Genomic DNA, 20,793 nt, shown 5'->3' with positions numbered 1-20,793 from the left:
GTTCTTAGTCTCCAGGGACAATTATTAGGGCTCTACTGGGTATAGGAATTTGTACACGAAGATAGTGTATGACCAATAAAGGATCTACCCCTTCCAGTGAAGGAAGCGAATGTTCAAGGTTGATCCACTTATGCTAGTTCAGGAATCTCTGGCCAGAGTAAATGAAATTAGAAAGGATTTTCTAATTTGCATAGAACTAAGCATAGTAAATGGTAAGCAAATGATTAAATTAGATAGGCTTGACACGAGATCCATGCCTTGTATTTAATCGGGACATTGTAAGGTAGAAGGAGTTTATTGTATGGTAACTATTCACTGAATAGGTTCTTGATATTCTAAGCAGTGAATTCGTATTATCCGGATAGTCGCGATATGCTGAGAAGTATCCATCACGATGTAGAATAAATGTGATTAATTAATTAATCATATTTAATAAATTAGAGAATTTATATAAATAATGATAAAATAGTTTTATTATTATTTATTTCTACTATCGGCTTAATATTGAACCTACAGGGTCACACCATAAAAAAGAGAATGATTTAATGGTGGAGGAATTAATTAATAATGGCTAATAATTATTTATTTATGAAATAAATAATTAATTGGCACATTTAATAATTGATTAAATGAGATTTAATTGATTATAAATTAATTAAGAAAAGTTTTTAATATTATTAATTAAGGATTTAATTTTTGGAAATTAAATCAAGAGAGAGAATTATTTCTAAAGTGTTTAGAAAAAGAATTAATAATTAAAAGGTGTTTTAATTATTAATGAGAATAATAAATGGGATAATAATAATAATATTTATGGGAAAATTTCAGCTGAAAATTTTGCCTATAAATATACTATTATAAACCCTATTTTTATTCTAACAAAAGAAAACCCAAAAGTTTTAGAAAACCTAATTCTCTCCATCTCCTCCTCCTCCTCCTTAACGTCATTTTCTTGGTGGATACCGGTGGAGTGCTTCACGTTTGAGGAGCAGCTGCTAAGGATCTCCGATCGTTTCTCTTGGATCGCATATTAAAGGTTAGTAATTGATCCCTACGTTTTAATCACGATTTATATGCTTTTATTTGGATTTTATATGTGTAAAAGTGTTTTACCATGCCTCCGCTGCGATTAAAAATCCAACAATGGTATCAGAGCATAGGTTGTATGCATATAGATATGTGGTAAAAATTTTAGAATTTTATGTGTGCTTGTATGAATTAATTATGATTTTTATAAGTTATATCATGGATTAATTTTGTCTGATGAGAAATCGTTTCTCAGAATAATTTTGAATGTTGATCTGGGTTCTACAAGTGTTGTAGATCGTCTGGGTATTTTTTTCATAATTTTATGATGTATAGATTTTTTATTATGAATTTTTGAAGATCTTGCAATTAAATTCGTAATTAAATAAATATATATATATATATTATTTGTTAGTATGTATATATATATATGTACTGCTGCTGTGTTGAATGCTGATGGCACGGAAAGAGAAGGACGGCGGCACGTTGTTCGAGAGTTGTCAGGCGGCGGCGACTGTCACAGAGGGGAAGGACCGCGCGTCGACCACGCGCGGCGCGTGGTAGACACGCGCTGGTGACATCATGTTGACGTCATCAGATGACGTCATGCTGACGTCAGCATAGGGGTTAGGGCGCGTGGAGCGCGTGTGGCGCGTGGAGGAAAGTCAGACACGCGCTGTCAAGCACGTGTGCGCGTGGCCGCGCGTGGGGAAGCTTCTTTTGGCGCGTGAGGGCGCGTGGAAGCTCAGAATTGGGTGATTTTGGTGCCGTTAGATTCGTCTTTTCGAGACGCTTCTAATGGTATATTATATGATATTTTATGAAATTGTTTCGAACTGTTTATAGCTGACAGAAGTGTTTTTAAGCTATTTTTGACTGTTTGAATTACTTTTAAGTGCTTCATGTGATACATAGAGATGTATATTGCTTAGACTAATATACTAGATGATGTAACATGCCTACCTTGATGTTTATTCATGTTTATATATATGATATATGCTTAGTTTATCATGCGATGATAGAATTAGGTGAACTTAAATGAACATAAGGCGCTTGTTAGACAATCTAGTATAGTGAAATTGTTTCATAACCTTAATAATAATATTATGAATACAATCATGAGATTCTTGTGTTTATGAAACACGTAATTGAATATGAATTTTCGATATGAGAGAAATGATGATTCTGTCAACAACAGATTTCTATCTGTAAGAAAGGGTTATTAAGTGACGCCTCTTGACAATGCTCCACCCGATCTGGGAATCATCTGATTATTGATTATTGATTTGAAATATTTAATTTAAAAGGAAGAATCTCTTTATAATATGATTATGATTGTAACGTAATATAATCCCTCTAAAATTAAATAATATAAAGTAGTAATTGGCCAATGACACAACGGGCTTGTGTCGGTCATAGCCTTCCAACATGATAGAAAGTAGTTCTTATTTTTAAATCATTGTCGTTTCGTGCCACAACCGAGGGCTTTGATTTCGAAATAAGAAATACTTGTCTATTACATAGAGATGTGTACATTGAATAAGAATCTAAAGGTCGTTACGTGCCACAACCGTGGGCCTTTGAGGACTGATTCAATTGTACGGAATGTTGGGTTAGACTTGACTTAGAATATTGAGTTTGTCGTGCCACAGCCGTGACTCAATTATTCAAGAGGCTAAAGTTTGATTAGGGAATAATATTAGATGTAATTGACAAGAGTTGTCTGCCTATTGAACATTACATGGCATTTCGTGCCACAGCCGGGGTTGTGTAATGGAATGTAGGATCCCTATTCCCACTAGCATTATGAATGCTTAATTTTTCACGTAGGGGGTTGAATAAATTAGGTAAACTAGTGGGAGCCACTTATGAATAAATACCCGATTCATATAGTGTTTTAAAATGAAATCGAATACTTGCTAAGTGTTGTTATGTGTTTATCATTTACAGATTTATAATATACATTATATTTTCTGCACTATCACTCAGGAGCATAATGGATGCTCACAAATTGACTGGTCCTAATTATGCTGACTGGCTTTGAAACTTGAGAATTGTTCTCAGGATTGAGAAGCTGGAATACGTGATTGACTCACCTAAGCCTACTGAACCTGCTAGTGATGCACATAATGATGAACATGTTGTGTATCGTAGGTGGATAGATGATGCAAATATTGCTCAATGCATCATGCTAGCTTCCATGAACATTGAGCTACAGAAGCAACATGAGCATATGGATGCTCACACTATCCTCATGCATCTACAAGAGTTGTATGATGTGGCAGGGAGGACAACTCGATATGAGATATCGAAGGAGCTGTTCGGTTGTAGGATGTCTGAGGGATCATCTGTGAATGACCATGTACTTAAGATGATCAATTTGATTGAACGTCTTGGACAACTTGGTTTTGCCATGGATGGGGAGCTGAGCCAAGACTTGGTCTTGCAATCGCTTCCGAGTTCGTTCTCGCAGTTTGTTGTGAACTTTCACATGAATAAGTTGGATGTCAGCCTGCCTGAACTCCACAACATGTTAAAGACTGCGGAATTGAATTTCCCCCCTAAGAAGAGTCCTGTTCTTCTAATTGGTGAAGGTTCCAATCCTAAGAAAAGGAAGAGGAACCCTTCCAAGAAGAAGAAAGTAGGTGAGAAAATGCCGGTTCCACCAAAAGTTGAAGACCCCAAGAGCAAAGTTGTTTGCTTTCACTGTAACAAGGTGGGGCACTGGAAGAGGAACTGCAAGGTTTACCTTGCAGAATTGAAGAAGAAGAAGGGTAGTGAGACTACCGCTTCTGATTCAGGTATGTTCATGATAGAAGTGAATATGTCATTAAATCAAATTTCTAATTGGGTATTAGATACCGCCTATGGTTCTGACATCTGCAATTCGTTGCAGGGACTAAGGAGAAGTAGGACTCTTAAAGAAGAGGAGGTGATTCTACTGATGGGAAATGGAGCAGGAGTTGCTGCTGAAGATGTAGAATCATTTCATTTACATATGCCTACGGGCAAGACTATTGTTTTAAATAATTGTTATTTTGTTCCCTCGATTGTGAGGAATATTATTCCCATGTTAGACTTGGTTGGATTTTCATTTATTATTGAGAATAATGAATGTTCTATTCTTAGAGATAATATTCTTTATGGATGTGGTACTTTAAATAATGGTCTGTATGTATGTGACATAATTTATTTCAGATTGAACAAACTAATAAAATAAAAGGGATGATGAAAATCTCACTTTATTGTGGCACTGCAGTCTCCATTTAGTGGACATGGAGAGAGGGCTGCAGATTTGCTAGGATTGGTACACACAAATGTATGTGGACCAATGTTTACGCAAGCCATGAGTGGATTTTCATACTTCATTACTTTCATAGATGATAGATCTGAATTCGGATATGTGTTTGATGAAACACAAGTCTGAGGCCTTTGAAAAGTTCAAAGAATATAAGTATGAAGTGGAGAAACAACCAAACATAGTATTATAACTCTTCGATCAGATCGAGGTGGTGAATACTTTAATGGAGTGTTTCTAGATTATCTCAAAGTAGATGGTATAGTCTCCCAGTGGACTCCTCCAGATTGGTATCTGAAAGGAGAAATCAAACTTTGTTAGACATAGTTCGGTCCATGATGAGCTATGCAAATCTTCCAGTATTCCTATGGGGTTATGCATTGAAAACCTCAGCATATTTACTGAATAAGGTGCCTTCCAAAATCTGTTCCTCAAACTCCGTATGAGATATGGAAAGTAAGGAAACCGGGTCTTAAACACGTTAAGATTTGGGGATGTCTAGCTTATGTCAAGAAAGTTGACCCAGATAAGCTGGAATATCGATCCGTAAAATGTAGTTTTGTGGGATATCCTAAAGAGACTTTAGGGTATTACTTTTACACCGATCATCGGGTGTTTGTCTCCAGACATGCTACCTTCTTGGAAAAGGAGTTTATCCTTGAAGGAAACAGTGGGAGCAAAATTTGAACTTGATGAAGTTCAAGAAGCACAAACTACTACGGATCAAGTGGAAATACCTGTTCTGACTGAACAACCTTTTGTGGAACAGCCCATTCATAGAACAGGGAGAGTGTCTCGCCAACCTGAGAGGTAATATGGCCTTGTCATTAAGAATGACAATGAGTTGTCTATCATTGATGATGACGACCCTGTGACCTATAATGAGGCTATGAGTAGTGTTGACTCAGAGAAATGGCATAGTGCCATGAAATCCAGAATGGAATCTATGTATACGGTATACGAAAGAATGATTAGAGCAGATGGCCAGGTGGAGACCTATAAGGCAAGGCTTTTGGCAAAAGGATTCAAACAAAGGCAATGGATTGACTTTGATGAAACTTTTTACCTGTAGCCCTGTTAAAGTCAGTTCGGATTTTGCTTGCGATTGCTGCTTACTACGACTATGAGATCTGGCATATAGCCAGATGGTTTTCTTTCCAAGGGAAATGAAAACCTAGTGTGTAAGCTACTGCGAACCATATGTGGTTTAAAGCAAGCTTCTCGAAAGATAGAACATTCGTTTTGATGAGACAATCAAAGAGTTTGATTTTATCAAAAACGTAGATGAACCATACGTCTACAAAAGGGTCAGTGGGAGCGTGGTAACATTTCTTGTATTGTATTGAAATAGAGTTTACACACATAACAACATAGCAGACCCACTCACAAAGCTACTTTCTGAAAGTCACTTTGATCGTCATAAAGACAAGATATACCATAGTTTAGAGTAAAGCTTTTTATGGATTATGATGAGATCATAATAGTGAGACCTAAAAGATGATAACTCTAAACTTAAATAGTTCCTGGTCGGAGGATTACTAACTGGTAATTAATAATCCGCAAAGATCGGTACATACTATGCTTGCTTCATTATGAAGGATGTCTGTTCTCATAGACATTTGTGTGGTGACACTATAGCTAGTATGTAGGTGCTTATTATAGAATAAGTTCACTGAACATGACTCGCCCAGCTGAATAACTGATGGAGTTCACTCACGTGTCAGCAGTTATTCACATAGTGATAGTTGTACAAGTATCCTTAGACTTGAGTTCATCATAGTCATCTTGTGTACACTAAACTATGCTTTGGTTTAGTTCTTAGTCTCCAGGGACAATTATTAGGGCTCTACTGGGTATAGAAATTTGTACACGAAGATAGTGTATGATCAATAAAGGATCTACCCCTTCTAGTGAAGGAAGCGAATGTTCAAGGCTGATCCACTTATGCTAGTTCAGGAACCTCTGGCCAGAGTAAATGAAATTAGAAAGGAGTTTCTAATTTGCATAGAACTAAGCATAGTAAATGGTAAGCAAGTGATTAAATTAGATAGGCTTGACACGAGATCCATGCCTTGTATTTAATCGGGACATTGTAGGGTAGAAGGAGTTTATTGTACGGTAACTATTCACTTAATAGGTTCTTGGTATTCTAAGCAGTGAATTCGTATTATCCGGATAGTCGCGATATGCTGAGAAGTATCCCTCACGATGTAGAATAAATGTGATTAATTAATTAATCATATTTAATAAATTAGAGAATTTATATAAATAATGATAAAATAGTTTTATTATTATTTATTTCTACTACCGGCTTAATATTGAACCTACAGGGTCACACCATAAAAAGAGAATGATTTAATGGTGGATTAATTAATTAATAATGGCTAATAATTATTTATTTATGAAATAAATAATTAATTGGCAAATTTAATAATTGATTAAATTAGATTTAATTGATTATAAATTAATTAAGAAAAGTTCTTAATATTATTAATTAAGGATTTAATTTTTGGAAATTAAATCAAGAGAGAGAATTATTTCTAAAGTGTTTAGAAAAAGAATTAATAATTAAAAGGTGTTTTAATTATTAATGAGAATAATAAATGGGATAATAATAATAATATTTATGGGAAAATTTCAGCTGAAAATTTTGCCTATAAATATACTATTATAAACCCTATTTTTATTCTAACAAAAGAAAACCCAAAAGTTTTAGAAAACCTAATTTTCTCCACCTCCTCCTCCTCCTTAACGTCGTTTTCTTGGTGGATACCGGTGGAGTGCTTCACGTTTGTGGAGCAGCTGCTAAGGATCTCCGATCGTTGCTCTTGGATCGCATATTAAAGGTTAGTAATCGATCACTACGTTTTAATCACGATTTATATGCTTTTATTTGGATTTTATATGTGTAAAAGTGTTTTACCATGCCTCCGCTGCGATTAAAAATCCAACAATCTGCATAAGTTGCTTATACTGTCCTTCAGTGAAATTACCTGATTCTGAAGAAGTATTAGACTCCGTTTTAGAAGTATCAGCCTTGAGATCACCTTGAACAGTTGCTGTCATGACATTCCTCGCAGACAGATTCTTGGGTTTAGGTTTTGGTTTACCATGTAGTTTATGCCAAGTAGGGTATCCATGAAGACACTAACATCTGTCCTTTGTATGTCCAGTCATATGACAGTATTCACAGTAGATTGGGCTGTCAGAAGCAGATTTCTTGAAATTTCTCTGAAATGATGGTCTAGTTTTGACAGACATAACTATATTACCAGTAATTGCTTGTGCCTGACCAGTAATTTACCTCTGATTCTCATCCTGTAGAAGCATTGTATAGCACTGACTCAATGATGGTAGAGGTGTCATAAGCTATATCTGTCCTCTGATTCCAGTAAAGTGCTCATTAAGACCCATCAAGAATTATGTTAACTGAATAGTTTTCTCATGAGTATCCAGTTTGACATTGATAGTGCAAGTGCACTTTAAACAAGTACACCTTGGAGTAGCAGTAAGGCATTCTAGCTCATCATGTAATGTCTTGAACTTAGTGAAGTAGGCAGCCACAGATAAAGTTCCCTGAGATAAATGAGTAATCTCTTTCTGTAAACTAAACAGTTTGGGAACATTTTTTTGAGCATACCTAGTTTGTTGATCATCCCAAATTAATTTGGCTGATCTCATGTAAACAACACTGTTTCTGATATTTCCAGAAACTGAGTTTAACAACCATGAAGTGACCTTATTGTTGCATCTCATCCAATGAGCATACAGAGAAGTGTTAACTGCGGGTTGTGAATATGAACCATCAACAAAACCTAACTTGAGTTTTGATGAGAGAGCAATTTTCATTGATCGTTGTCACTGACTGTAATTTTGTTCATCAAGAATCATAGTAGTAAGCACTAATCCTGGATTATTTGAAGGATGCAGATAGTAAGGATAATTAACATCTAACAAAGTGCTGGAGGAACTGGATCCCATTGTAGCAGATGAGTATGATGCAGTAGTAGTCATGACTTTAAGCTAAATTCTATGAGAATCTCTATGATGCAAATGATCAAACAGAGTGTGTGCAAAAAACAATGATTGCTACTGTTTTTACACTCTTTTGTTGTGAGAGCAGAACAGACTCAATAGAAAGCAGAATGAATCACAACAGTATAACATGAACATAAGAAGATAAAATCAACGCTATTTGTAGTCATTTGTATAAGAAATCGATGCTTATCTTGATCAATTCGAGAAGAAGCTAGTGAATCTTTTGTCAATTTATCACTGAAACACACAAGCGTCTGAAAACAAAGTGATTTAATGATGAAGATGATGATGAAGTCTTTAAAAAATTCATGAGATGAATGATTGCTTATGACGAACTGGATCGATCAAAGCCATTAATCAAGCTCTTACAGGCTCTGATACCATGTTACAAGCATAAAAATGAAGAACTGATATATTGAAGATGAAGAAGAATGTGTTACAAAACTTATTTTTACATTGTTGTTAATCTACTCTCTTAATTCTATCACTTATATCAAGCTCAATATCTAACAACTTTTCTAACTGTTTTTCCCGCTCATTTCATATTTGACTGATCTAGCTGGCTGTTTGACCAAGTCTTTTATCATCCTTGCTGTCAGCCTATATGTCACCATCTGTATATTTATCAAAGTTCTTAAATGAAAAGGAAATCATGGTTTTTTTTCTTGCGGATGGAACAACTTAATTATATAAATTCAGACAATCAGCCAAAAGTGTAGTTGTTGCTTATTTCAATCTCAAATTACTCTCTAGTATCCTGGTCTGCAAAATATCAGAATTTGTAGCCACTATCAAAGTTCCACTAACCCCTGATTGAGACAACTGCACAACACGAACTATCAACAAGCCCTGTTCAGAGACATCTGCACAACACGAACTGTCAACAAGCCCTGTTAGAGACAGCTGCACACCACGAACTACGACTTTTGCATAAAGGAGGATCATCCCTTATTGTATACTCTAGACAACTGCACAACACGAACTACATCTTCTTACAATCATTTATGGACTCTAGACATTCAATTCCGTAAAAATTACTCATAAAAGGAGGATCATCCCTTATTGTGTATGTTGAATGACAACTCAGTTCATTTCAACACTACAAGAAAACTGGCTGATCTTATTTTCATTGTCATTCTTAGAGACTAATCAAGTACCGAAACCTTTTGCTTGTTACAAAGACATTGTCATTATCAAACGAATCTGAATCTTTGTCTGACTATATTAATATATAAGTCCGTGCTGGGCATGAAAACCATGTATAATCTATACTATACTATTATAAGCGAAAAATGGTTTCGTTTGGTTGGTTGGTTACAACATTCCAAAAATTTTTTTTAACACTTTCCAAAATAAAATTAAAATAAATATATTTTATTTTAAAATATTGAATATTAATATATTTAATATAACTGCAAAGTCTTTGTATTATTCAACTTAATTTCTAATTGTACCTGCACCCCACTTCTCTCTCATCACATCACACGAACCAAACACTTCTAAACGCTTCTAAAATCAATTTTAATAGTTCAAAATTTGACTTAAGAAAATTATTACTCCACGTACAGTCATACACATTACACGCCCCTACTAAGCTGCTGTTCCGGCTCCTCCGTCGACCTATAGTCTATACTTGGATTTTTTTAATATTTTTTAATTATTTAAATTATGAATCCATTAATAATATAATATGTATAAAATATTAGTTTTACTAATTTCAATAATACGTAATATTGTTAACACCTTCCAAAACAAAGTTTAAACAAATATAATTTATTTGAAAATTTTAAATCATGTACATAATATAACTACAAACTCTACGAATTATTATCCCACTTAATTTCTAATCGCACTTAACTTTTTTATACATTTTTTGTAGGAAACCAAATACTTCCAAATTTAATTTTATCAATTAAAATTATAAATATAAAAAAATTAATAAATTAAGAAAAAATTAAAAAATACAATATTAAAAAAATAACACAAAATCATCCACGTACATGATTGATATACAAGACTCCCACTTACCCGCGCAACAAGCAACCTATTGGCTGTTTTTAAAATTTTAACTATCTAAATTTTGAATTCTTCAATAATATAATACATAGAAAATAATGTGTAAATATTTTAACTTCATTAATATCAATAATATATAATTATTGTCTTTTATATTTTATTTTTATACAATAATAAAATTATAAAATTATAAATCTTATAATCAGTTCATGCATTGCACGGGTTATAGGTACGTTAATACCTTCCAAAATATAGTTAAAAAAAATTTAATTTAATTATAAAAATTAAATCATGTATCCAATATAAGTACAAACTCTATGAATTAATCCAACTTAATTTTTAATCGCACTCAACTTCTTTTTTACCTCTTTTGTAGGAAACCAAACACTTCCAAAATTAATTTTAGTAATTTAAATTATATTATAACAAAATAATTAATAAATCAAGAAGCAAATTAAAAAAAAATAAAAAATAATAATACCAAATCATCCGCATACACCACTATTATTCGAACTCCCGCTTTCTTATAACGAAGCGACTTTGATTTGAGGAATTTGTAAGATTTTAATTATTTTAATTTTAAATTATTCAATAATATAATACATAATAAGTAAATATTTTAACTTCATTAATCTCAATAATATATAATTATTATTTTTATAAATTATTAAATAAAATTACAAATATTATAATTAGTCGTGCATCGCACGGGTTATTGGCAAACATGTGTTATCTTGGTCATTCAATTTTTGATACTAATAGATGGAGCCGTTTGGACATGATGAGGTTCTGATACATTTTTATATGAAATCTCGTTCCCATTCGTGTTAACCAGTTTGAAATTCTATGATCTAAACGGTCACTAAAAAAGTCTTCTATATTTCCATGTCTTTTACAGATCGTAATGTACGAGGTTTGTTATAAAATATGAACCAGAAGTTTTGCTGATATAATTAATCATATTTTCATAAGATAAAACAAGAAGACCTTAGTTTTCATCATCTCTCAAAGAGATTTATTGTCGTTGAGTATGGCCCAATTTTAGAAGAGTAGTTCTAGGTGTACATAATTGTATATAAAAAATTTGTATAGAATGTCAAGACAATTGATGTGAGATGTTTTAATTGGGTTTGTTGATGTGAATATAGAGTTCCATTCTAATTAAAACTTAGGAAAATGTTAGGGGTACCAAATTGGTTTCCAAAAAATTTACAAAATGCCAAGTGTCAAATTGTTATTGGCTAAATGAAAATACACCCCTACATTTACATCAAAAGCACCAATTAAATCTTTTCAAAGTGCCACATCACCCATGACACATCATTTTGTTACAATTTTTTGTATCATTTTTTGTGCCTCTAACATTACTCTGAAACTTAACCCATGATGCGCAGTTCCATTCCAATTAACTTAACCCATGTCATATTGTACACAATTTTGTATCAAATTCTGTACCACCCCGGTCAGTACGATTTTTCCCTCTTGGTTGGCTGGGCTGGGACAGTATACTTCGCATAATATCTTTCACATAGGTCATTTTTTTTGAAATTTTGTTGCAGAATCATTGTTCCTTGTTCAGTATCTTTCACACTGGACATATTCTTTCATAATATCTTTCATTGCCTTCGACGGGGTGAATGAAACACGAGGGAATTGAATAAAATTTGAACTAAAGATCGATTTTCAAAATTCCGATTTCTGGCTTAATTCCGAGCCTACCAATCTATACAAACTTCAACCCACCAATTTGAACCCTATAAAATATATTTAAATGCGCTAGAATCCATATATGTATAAACAAATTAATTTTCATTTTTTTAAAAAGAAAATAACCAACAGAAGTAGGTTTTTATATTCTATAAGTAGCTACATTTCTTTCTATGGAACTCATTAACCGGAAACAAAGTTATTTTAGAATTACAAAATTCCAAAATATGAAGACAATATTTGTCTTGTATGCTGTTCTTGCCCTCCTCCTGGTATGTTAAACAGTTCTTTATCTTTGTAATTACTCATTACATTACTTTAACATTTGTGCAGATTGCAAATACTTCACATGCAAGGCCTAGCAAGGGAGAGTACTGGCATCTTATGAAAGGCAAGGCAATGCCAATGATATATATGAGGAGTTCTGCTGATTCCGCTCTCTCTAACAGAAAATGTGACACAAAAGTTTCCGAGGACAACGTGCATGAAGAACTAATTGTTGATGAAGCACCAGATGTGACCATATACCATGGTGATTCTCATTTGAAAGGAAAGAACTCATACGTAGATGAGTCTGATCCGATACCTGATGTAACCATATATCACGGTGATTCTCATTTGAAAGGAAAGAACTCACACGTAGATGAGTCAGATCCGATACCGGATGTGACCATATACCATAGCGATTCTCATTTGAGCAAAAAGAACTCGTATGTACATGAGTCTGATCCGATACCAGATGTGACCGTATTTCACGGGGATTCTCATCTGAAAGGAAATAACTCATAAGTAGATGAGTCTGATCAAATACCAGATGTGACAATATACCATGGTGATTCTCATTTAAAAGAAAAGAAGTAACATGTATGCATGAATGAGCGAGTCTGGTGATCCATGCATGTATCATTGGTAACTAGGGTTTACTAATAAAGTATAAACCTTGTGCATGGCAAAAGATGTAACATAAAAAAATAAGATGGTTCCCATGTCTTTGTTTCATGTCCTCACCTAGATAGTTAAGAAAAAGAAGTGTGCCCTTATGCTAGCTAGTAGAAGTGTGTCTTTAAGTTCTGTCCTGGTCTGCTTGTACTGAAAGCGAGATAAAAAGTATTTTATGTTTGGTTTTGATCAGTCGATCAGTTGTCATGTTTATCATTTCTTTACATGGATTTAAGAGTCTAATTGCTCGGATTGATGTGCTAGTTATAACTTAAAAACCTAAAACCAATACATGATTATAAAAGAAGTATGAAATGTTATGAAGTTCTTATCCAGTAAGCACATTCAATTAAAAGCCCTGTCAGAAACAGCTGCACAACACCAACCACAATTATAATTCCTGGAGTTGAAGCATTACCATTTATTTGGAGAAAAACATAAGCTGCTATAAGTCTTCTCACGATCATGTTATGTACTCGAGACATTCTACTCTGTTATCATAACTGGGGATCATCCCTTATTGTGTATGCTTATTTACAGGTATCATGATAACCTCTAATCTCAAATCTTTAGTTTCTTCTGTTACTTGTTACAGAGACATTGCGTTTGGCTAATTACATGTATATATAAACCGGTGCTTGACATGAATGCAATGTAATATATTAAGTTATAGGTGAACAAGTGTTTTATCGGTCTTTTAGTTTTTAATATTAACAAATTTAAAATGTCTTACATAGTCCCAGATGTACAAAAGAAATCACTACTTCATAGAGCTTTAAGTACTCTAGCTGTGCTAAAAACAGTGCAATCTACCTCTGCTCTTTTCAGATCATAACGTATGACGATTGTCATACACTATATACCAGATGTTTATCTTGATAAATTGAACAAGAAACAGAAGGCCTTGGTTCAGAATCTCTCACAGAGATTTTTGTCTTTGACTATCGCGCAATCTTGGTTGGCCAAGGGCCCAAGGCATTAGGCCATGGTTCACCATATTTTACAAAAGATAATTATTTTGAGCTTTTCTCGTTTTGGTAGGTTGGGTGAGTGTACTTGTATAATATCATTCACAGAAGACTCATCTGATTGAAGAAGTGTTCAGTTCTTGTGGCTTGTAGATAGAACAGCTGAGCCTAAGAGCATGCAATGAACAATCCTAACAATTGAAATGCTGGACCCTTCCTAAATTTCGATTATGCAGACTGTTTCTTCAGGCGTGGGCTTGAATAATCCATATAATTTAACAGACATAGGGAATATTTTTAAATAATGAAAAGCTGTACCCTTCAGTATAAATCTTTCAGTCAGTAACAACTTAATTTTCATTCTTTTAAAAATTACCAAATGAAGTAGGTGTTCTTGTTCTATAAGTAGCTATGTTGCCTTCTATGAAACTCATCAAGTGGAAAGTGAGATATTTATAATTCTCGTACTCATCAACATGAAGTTTATATTACCCTTATTCGCTGTTCTTGCCCTCTTCATGGTATGTTAAACAATCCTTCTAGCTTTGTAATATTAGTTGCATGCTACTTTGATTAATTATTATGTCACAATACTTCAACAACTGTGCAGATTCCGAGAACTTCACATGCAAGGCCTGGTGCAGGAGGGTACTGGCATGTTATGAAGGGCGAGTCAGTGCCAATGATTCAAGACCTTACGGATACGAGGAATTCTGCTGATTCCACTCTCTCCAACGAAAAGAGTGAAACAAGAGTTGCTGAGGCCATTGTGAATGAGAAACTAACTATCGAAGAGTCTGATCCAGTACCAGATATGACCATCTAGCACGGTGATTCTCATTTGAAAGCAAAGTGCTCATACGTAGATGAGTCTGATCCGATACCAGAAACAACCATATACCACAACAATTCTCATTTGAAAGAAAAGAGCTCAGACGTAGATGAGTCTACTCCGATCCCAGGCGATTCTCATTTGAAAGGAAAGAGCTCATACGTAGATGAGTCTGATCCGATACCAGAAACAACCATATACCACAGCAATTCTCATTTGAAAGAAAAGAGCTCAGACGTAGATGAGTCTAATCCGATCCCAGATTTGATTTGAGCATATACCACCGTGATTCTCATTTGAAAGGAAAGAGCTCATACGTAGATGTGTCTGATCCGATACCAAATATGACCATATACCACGACAATTCTCATTTGAAAGGAAAGAGCTCAGACGTAGATGAGTCTAATCCGATCCCAGATTTGAGCATATACCACGGCGATTCTCATTTGAAAGAAAAGAGCTCATACGTAGATGAGTCTAATCCGATACCAGGTACGACGATATACCATGGTGATTCTCATTTGAAAGGAAAGAGCTCATACGTAGATGAGTCTAATCCGATACCAGGTACGACCATATACCATGGTGATTCTCATTTGAAAGGAAAGAGCTCATACGTAGATGTGTCTGATCCGATACTAAATATGACCATATACCACGACAATTCTCATTTGAAAGGAAAGAGCTCAGACGTAGATGAGTCTAATCCGATCCCAGATTTGAGCATATACCACGGCGATTCTCATTTGAAAGGAAAGAGCTCATACGTAGATGAGTCTGATCCGATACCAGATACAACCATATACCATAGCAATTCTCAATTGAAAGAAAAGAGCTCAGAGGAGTCTAATCCGATCCCAGATTTGAGCATATACCACGGCGATTCTCATTTGAAAGGAAAGAGCTCATACGTAGATGAGTCTGATCCGATACCAGAAACAACCATATACCACAGCAATTCTCATTTGAAAGAAAAGAGCTCAGACGTAGATGAGTCTAATCCGATCCCAGATTTGAGCATATACCACGGTGATTCTCATTTGAAAGGAAAGAGCTCATACGTAGATGTGTCTGATCCGATACCAAATATGACAATATACCACGACAATTCTCATTTGAAAGGAAAGAGCTCAGACGTAGATGAGTTTAATCCGATCCCAGATTTGAGCATATACCACGGCGATTCTCATTTGAAAGAAAAGAGCTCATGCGTAGATGAATCTGATCCGATACCACATATGACCATATACCATGGTGATTCTCCTATGAAAAGAAAGGAGTGCAAGTCTGGTGATATTCCAATCATGAGTAACTAGACGTTATTAAAGTATAAACCTCGTGCATGACAAAAGCTATGTGTGTAACATAAGAATAAGACAAGCTATGTGTGTAACATAAGAATAAGACGGTTCTATGTCATTGTACTGTTTTCCCTTATCTAGCTAGTTGCGATTAAGAAGTGTGGCTTGTTTCGTATTCACTGGTTTGCTTGTACTGTATGTGAGCTTGAGTTTCCTGTAAGATGCACACTAGTGCTGAATAAAAAGTATTATTTTGTGCTTTTTAGTTCAGTTGTCATGTTCATCGTTTCTTTACATAAATCTGAGCTTGCTGAATTGGTAGATGAATAAAGTACTACTTAATACACGAGGCTTTAAGCAAAATCGAGACAGGATTCTTTCAAAAAGAGGATGAAATTATTTGAGTTCTTCTGACGTTTTGTGAAATTTAAATTTAATTATTTATCACATTTAATAGTTTATTTCAATGTTTGTCCTGCTTGGATACTTGCTAGAAATATATCTTTCATCCTTAAACCTTTAATTCATTTGGTTTTGATCCTTTTAGATTCTTTCATGTCTGCAGCCTTTAACTGATTTCGTTCATTCTCAATATAACATAGAAATTCCAGGATCTGATCCTGCAGAAACTTTTATAAAAATCTTATTTCAAATCAAACCAGGGCACTGTTTTTAATTGGACTAATAGTATCTCTTGTTCGGTAATCTTCTGCTTCACTAGCTTTCTACTTATAGAAGTTTAAGGTGCATTATGTGTCTTCAGCTACTGGAACACACCTGAAGGTATTTTGAAGAACGTTTTTTCTAGTGTGTGCTCATGGACATATGCTAAGAGTTAGTGCTTGATGAGGTGTCCACAAAATATTGGTGGAGAGCTCATTAATAATGATGAACCTCCTGCATGCACAAAAATCTCCACCAATAATTTTTTTATCAATCACACTTTATTAACATGTGCCCTTCGAAGAATATAAAATCAAATAAACAGCCAATATAAAATCAAATAAACAGTCAAGAGTATTGTTGTTGCTTATAATATATTACTCTTTAGTCTTTGGCCACCTGAACTATCAAAGTTTCCTGCAAACTCTGTTAGAGACAAATGCACAATACGAACTATTAACAATCCCTGTTAGAGACAGCTGCCCTACGCGAACTATGACTTCTCCCAGAAGTTGAAGCTGCTATAAGTCTTCTGCGATCATTTCTGCTATAAGCCTTCTGCTAAAATTACTCATAAAAGGCGGATCATCCTTTATTTTGTATGTTTATTAACAGGTATTTTGACAACCACAAATCCGATGTCTTCACTTTCCTTGGTGTTACTACCAGAATTATTTGAATGGAATTTATGCTGGTAATCAGTATGATTTAGAAGTAATTTCTTCTTATGCTAAATCTCTTTATTATGCTACTAAGATAAGATGGCATTCAAATTTAAGCTCGAGGAATGGAATTTATGCTGGTAGTCTGTATGATTTAGAAGTCATTTCATTCTTATGTTAGATCTCTTTATTATGCTAATAAGATAAGATGGCATTCAAATTTAAGCTCGAGTTTGAGTACTTGAAATAATCGCTAAATTCATCATTTGAATAGATTTTAATGTTTTCAACAATCCAAGAAAATCTAGCGATCTTATATCTGTTGTAAAATATTTCTAAGCCCCGGCTTAGCATGAACACCAGTAAAAATATTTTATTATTGGCGAACAAGTCTTTATCGGTCTTTTAATTTTTGCCGTTAACAAATTAATAATGTCTTCCAGAGCGGCTCAGATCAAATCCTGAGCCTTTTCGAAAATCGGGTCAAGTCTTGATTTACGAGTCCGAAATAAGCCGAAGCTTACTGTCCCAAATGCAGCCAACTTGGATAATGACTAGCACACCGCAGACCATCAAAAGATCATGATTTGTTGGTGCAAGTAGTAGTAGTACTTTGCCTTATAAACTAAACAGAAGTCCCAAATTTCCTCGATGTGAGACTGAGGTGTTACACGAAACACAAGCATTAGGACTTAGTTCAGAATCTCTCACAGATTTTTTTGTCTTTGACTATTGCACAATCTTGGTTGATCAAGGGCCCGAGGCATTAAGCGGCATTAAGTTGTGGTTTGCCATATTTTACAAAAAATAATCTGTTTGAGCTTTTCTCCCTTTGGTAGGCTGGGAGAGTATACTTAGTATAATTTCTTTCACATAAGAGTCTGCTGAGTCATTAGCTCTTCTTCCACATTTTCAGAGTCATATTTTTAAAAAAAATCTTCAATGCTTTAGGTAAAAAGAATAGGAATTGGCTATATATGTCTTGAAAAGTGTGTTGATTTCTTGTTACTCATATAACAGCTGAGCCCAGGAGCCTCTACAGTCCTAATAATCGAAATGCTGGACCCTAAGTATAATTTTAATGTGCACAGTTCTTCAGGCGTGGGCTTAAGCTCATGTTGTTTAGATAGAATTCATAGAATTTAAGGGATACAGATAATATATTTAAATGTTGTAAAGCTGGACCTTCAGTATTTAATTTTCATTATTTAAATGAAAATTTCCAGATGAAGTAGGTTTTCAAATTCTATAAGTACCCTATGTTTCCTTATTAAGTTAAAAGTAAGAGATTCACAATTCTCATACTCATATATACAGAATTACAAAATAAACATGAAGTCAATATTAGCCTTATTTGCTGTTCTTGCCCTCTTCATGGTATGCTAAACAACCCACTAGCTTTGTCATATTAGTTGCATGCTACTTTATTTTTTTTATTGTGTCATAAGAATTTAACATCTTTGCAGATTGCACACACTTCACATGCAAGGCCTGGTGCAGGAGGGTACTGGCATGTCATGAACAGCGAGGCAGTGCCAATGATTCAAGACCATATGAATATGAGGAATTCTGCTATCTCCAAAGAAAAGAGTGACGCAAGAGTTGCTGAGGACATTTTGGATGAGAAACTAACTGTCGATGCGTCTGATCCGACACCAAATTTGACCATATACCATGGAGATTCTCATTTGAAAGGAACAAACACCAATGTAGATGAGTCTGATCCGATACCAGATTTGACCATATACCATGGTAATTCTCATTTGAGAGGAAAGAACTCATATGTAGATGAGTCTGATCTGATACCGGATTTGACCATTTACCATGGTGATTCTTATTTAAAAGGAAAGAACTCGTATGTGGATGAGTCTGATCCGATACCCGATTTGACCATATACCATGGAGATTCACATTTGAAAGGAACAAACTCCAATGTATACGAGTCTGATCCTATACCTGATTTGACAATTTACCATGGTGATTCTCATTTAAAAGGAATGAATTCAAACGTAGATGAGTCTGATCCAATACCTGATTTGACCATTTACCACGGTGATTCTCACTTGAAAGGAAAGAACTCAAATGTAGATGACTCTGATCCGATACCTGATTTGACCATTTACCACAATGATTCTCACTTGAAAGGAAAGAACTCAAATGTAGATGAGTCTGATCCGATACCTGATTTGACCATTTACCACAATGATTCTCATTTGAAAGGAAAGAACTCAAATGTAGATGAGTATGATCCGATACCGGACTTGACCATTTACCATGGTGATTCTCATTTGAAAGGAAAGAACTCAAATGTAAATGAGTCTGATCCGCTACCGGACTTGACCATTTACCATAGTGATTCTCACTTGAAAGGAACGAACTCAATGGCAGATGAGTCTGATCCAATACCGGACTTGACCATTTACCATGGTGATTCTCATTTGAAAGGAACGAACTCAAATGTAGACGAGTCTGATCCGATACCGGATTTGACCATTTACCATGGTGATTCTCCTATGAAAGGAAAGGAGTGTAATTCTGGTGATATTCCAATCATGAGTAACTAGATGTTACTAAAGTATAAACCTTGTGCATGACAAGAGCTGTGTATGTAACATAAGAATAAGATGGTTCCATGTCTTTTGTTTCGTTTTCTTTCATCTTTCTAGTTGATATTAAGAAATGTGTCTAAGTTTCTTTTGCACTGGTTTGCTTGTACTGAATGTGAGCTTCAGTTTCCTGTAAGATGTGCACAGTTGTGCTAAATAAAAAGTATTACTTTGTGCTTTTTAGTTCAGTTGTCATGTTTATCATATCTTTACGTGGATCTGAGAGCTTGCTTATTTGGTTGGATTTACACCAGACAATTCGTTCGTGTCGTATACTTTCGTGTCGTGTATTTTCGTGTTTCGTGTACTTGAATGTCAAACACAAAACCGACATGTTTAGCGTTCGTGTACATTCGTGTTCGTGTATTTTCGTTTCGTGTCGTGTATGTCGTGTTAGCTGAATATTAATATATATTAAATTTAATATAAATTAAAAAACAAGATTTTTAGGTAAAAAATTTATAAAATATATGAAAAATATATATTTAAATCTTAATTCTATACAATTAAATGAAATCAAATAATATTTTAAAATTAAATATGCATACATTTATTATAATTCTACATATATCTAATAAAAACAATTAAAATTTAAATATAATATTTATTTATGTCGTGTCGTGTCGTGTACTCGAAGGTTAAACACAAAACCGACACTAAATCTCGACCGTGTACTTTCGTGTTCGTGTCGTGTACTAAAAATGCAAACACAAATACTAAATTTTCGTGTCGTTTCG

General features: G+C 34.5%; 2 protein-coding genes and 1 long non-coding RNA gene across 3 annotated transcripts; all 3 read left to right on the top strand.

The window, feature by feature from the left end:
- The first annotated feature begins 12,271 nt into the window (after positions 1-12,271).
- Positions 12,272-13,216, top strand: LOC141692911 (uncharacterized). The gene is made up of 2 exons (XR_012562950.1): positions 12,272-12,332; positions 12,419-13,216. It is a non-coding gene; the product is annotated as an uncharacterized LOC141692911 (long non-coding RNA).
- A 1,140-nt stretch (positions 13,217-14,356) lies between these two features.
- LOC141692760 (uncharacterized) lies at positions 14,357-16,390 on the top strand. Its single transcript, XM_074497695.1, has 2 exons — positions 14,357-14,513; positions 14,603-16,390. Exon 2 carries the CDS (start codon positions 15,169-15,171, stop codon positions 16,138-16,140), a length of 972 nt encoding a protein of 323 aa, XP_074353796.1. The 5' UTR covers positions 14,357-14,513; positions 14,603-15,168; the 3' UTR covers positions 16,141-16,390.
- A 2,350-nt stretch (positions 16,391-18,740) lies between these two features.
- LOC141693628 (uncharacterized) lies at positions 18,741-20,194 on the top strand. Its single transcript, XM_074498779.1, has 2 exons — positions 18,741-18,827; positions 18,917-20,194. The coding sequence occupies exons 1-2, from the start codon at positions 18,783-18,785 to the stop codon at positions 20,012-20,014; spliced, it is 1,143 nt and encodes a 380-aa protein (XP_074354880.1). The 5' UTR covers positions 18,741-18,782; the 3' UTR covers positions 20,015-20,194.
- The last annotated feature ends 599 nt before the right edge of the window (positions 20,195-20,793 follow it).

This window comes from Apium graveolens, chromosome 10, assembly GCF_009905375.1.
Source record: "Apium graveolens cultivar Ventura chromosome 10, ASM990537v1, whole genome shotgun sequence".
NCBI classification, from domain to species: domain Eukaryota; kingdom Viridiplantae; phylum Streptophyta; class Magnoliopsida; order Apiales; family Apiaceae; genus Apium; species Apium graveolens.
The sequence above is the reverse complement of the archived record's forward strand: the minus strand, read 5'-3'. Positions and strand labels throughout refer to the sequence as shown.

Excerpts from the sequence above, each read along its gene's own strand:
- LOC141692760 (XM_074497695.1), top strand. The coding sequence starts at position 15,169 with ATGACCATATACCACGACAATTCTCATTTGAAAGGAAAGAGCTCAGAC.
- LOC141693628 (XM_074498779.1), top strand. The coding sequence starts at position 18,783 with ATGAAGTCAATATTAGCCTTATTTGCTGTTCTTGCCCTCTTCATG. Across the intron at positions 18,828-18,916 it reads CTGTTCTTGCCCTCTTCATG|ATTGCACACACTTCACATGC; the intron begins GTATGCTAAACA and ends ACATCTTTGCAG.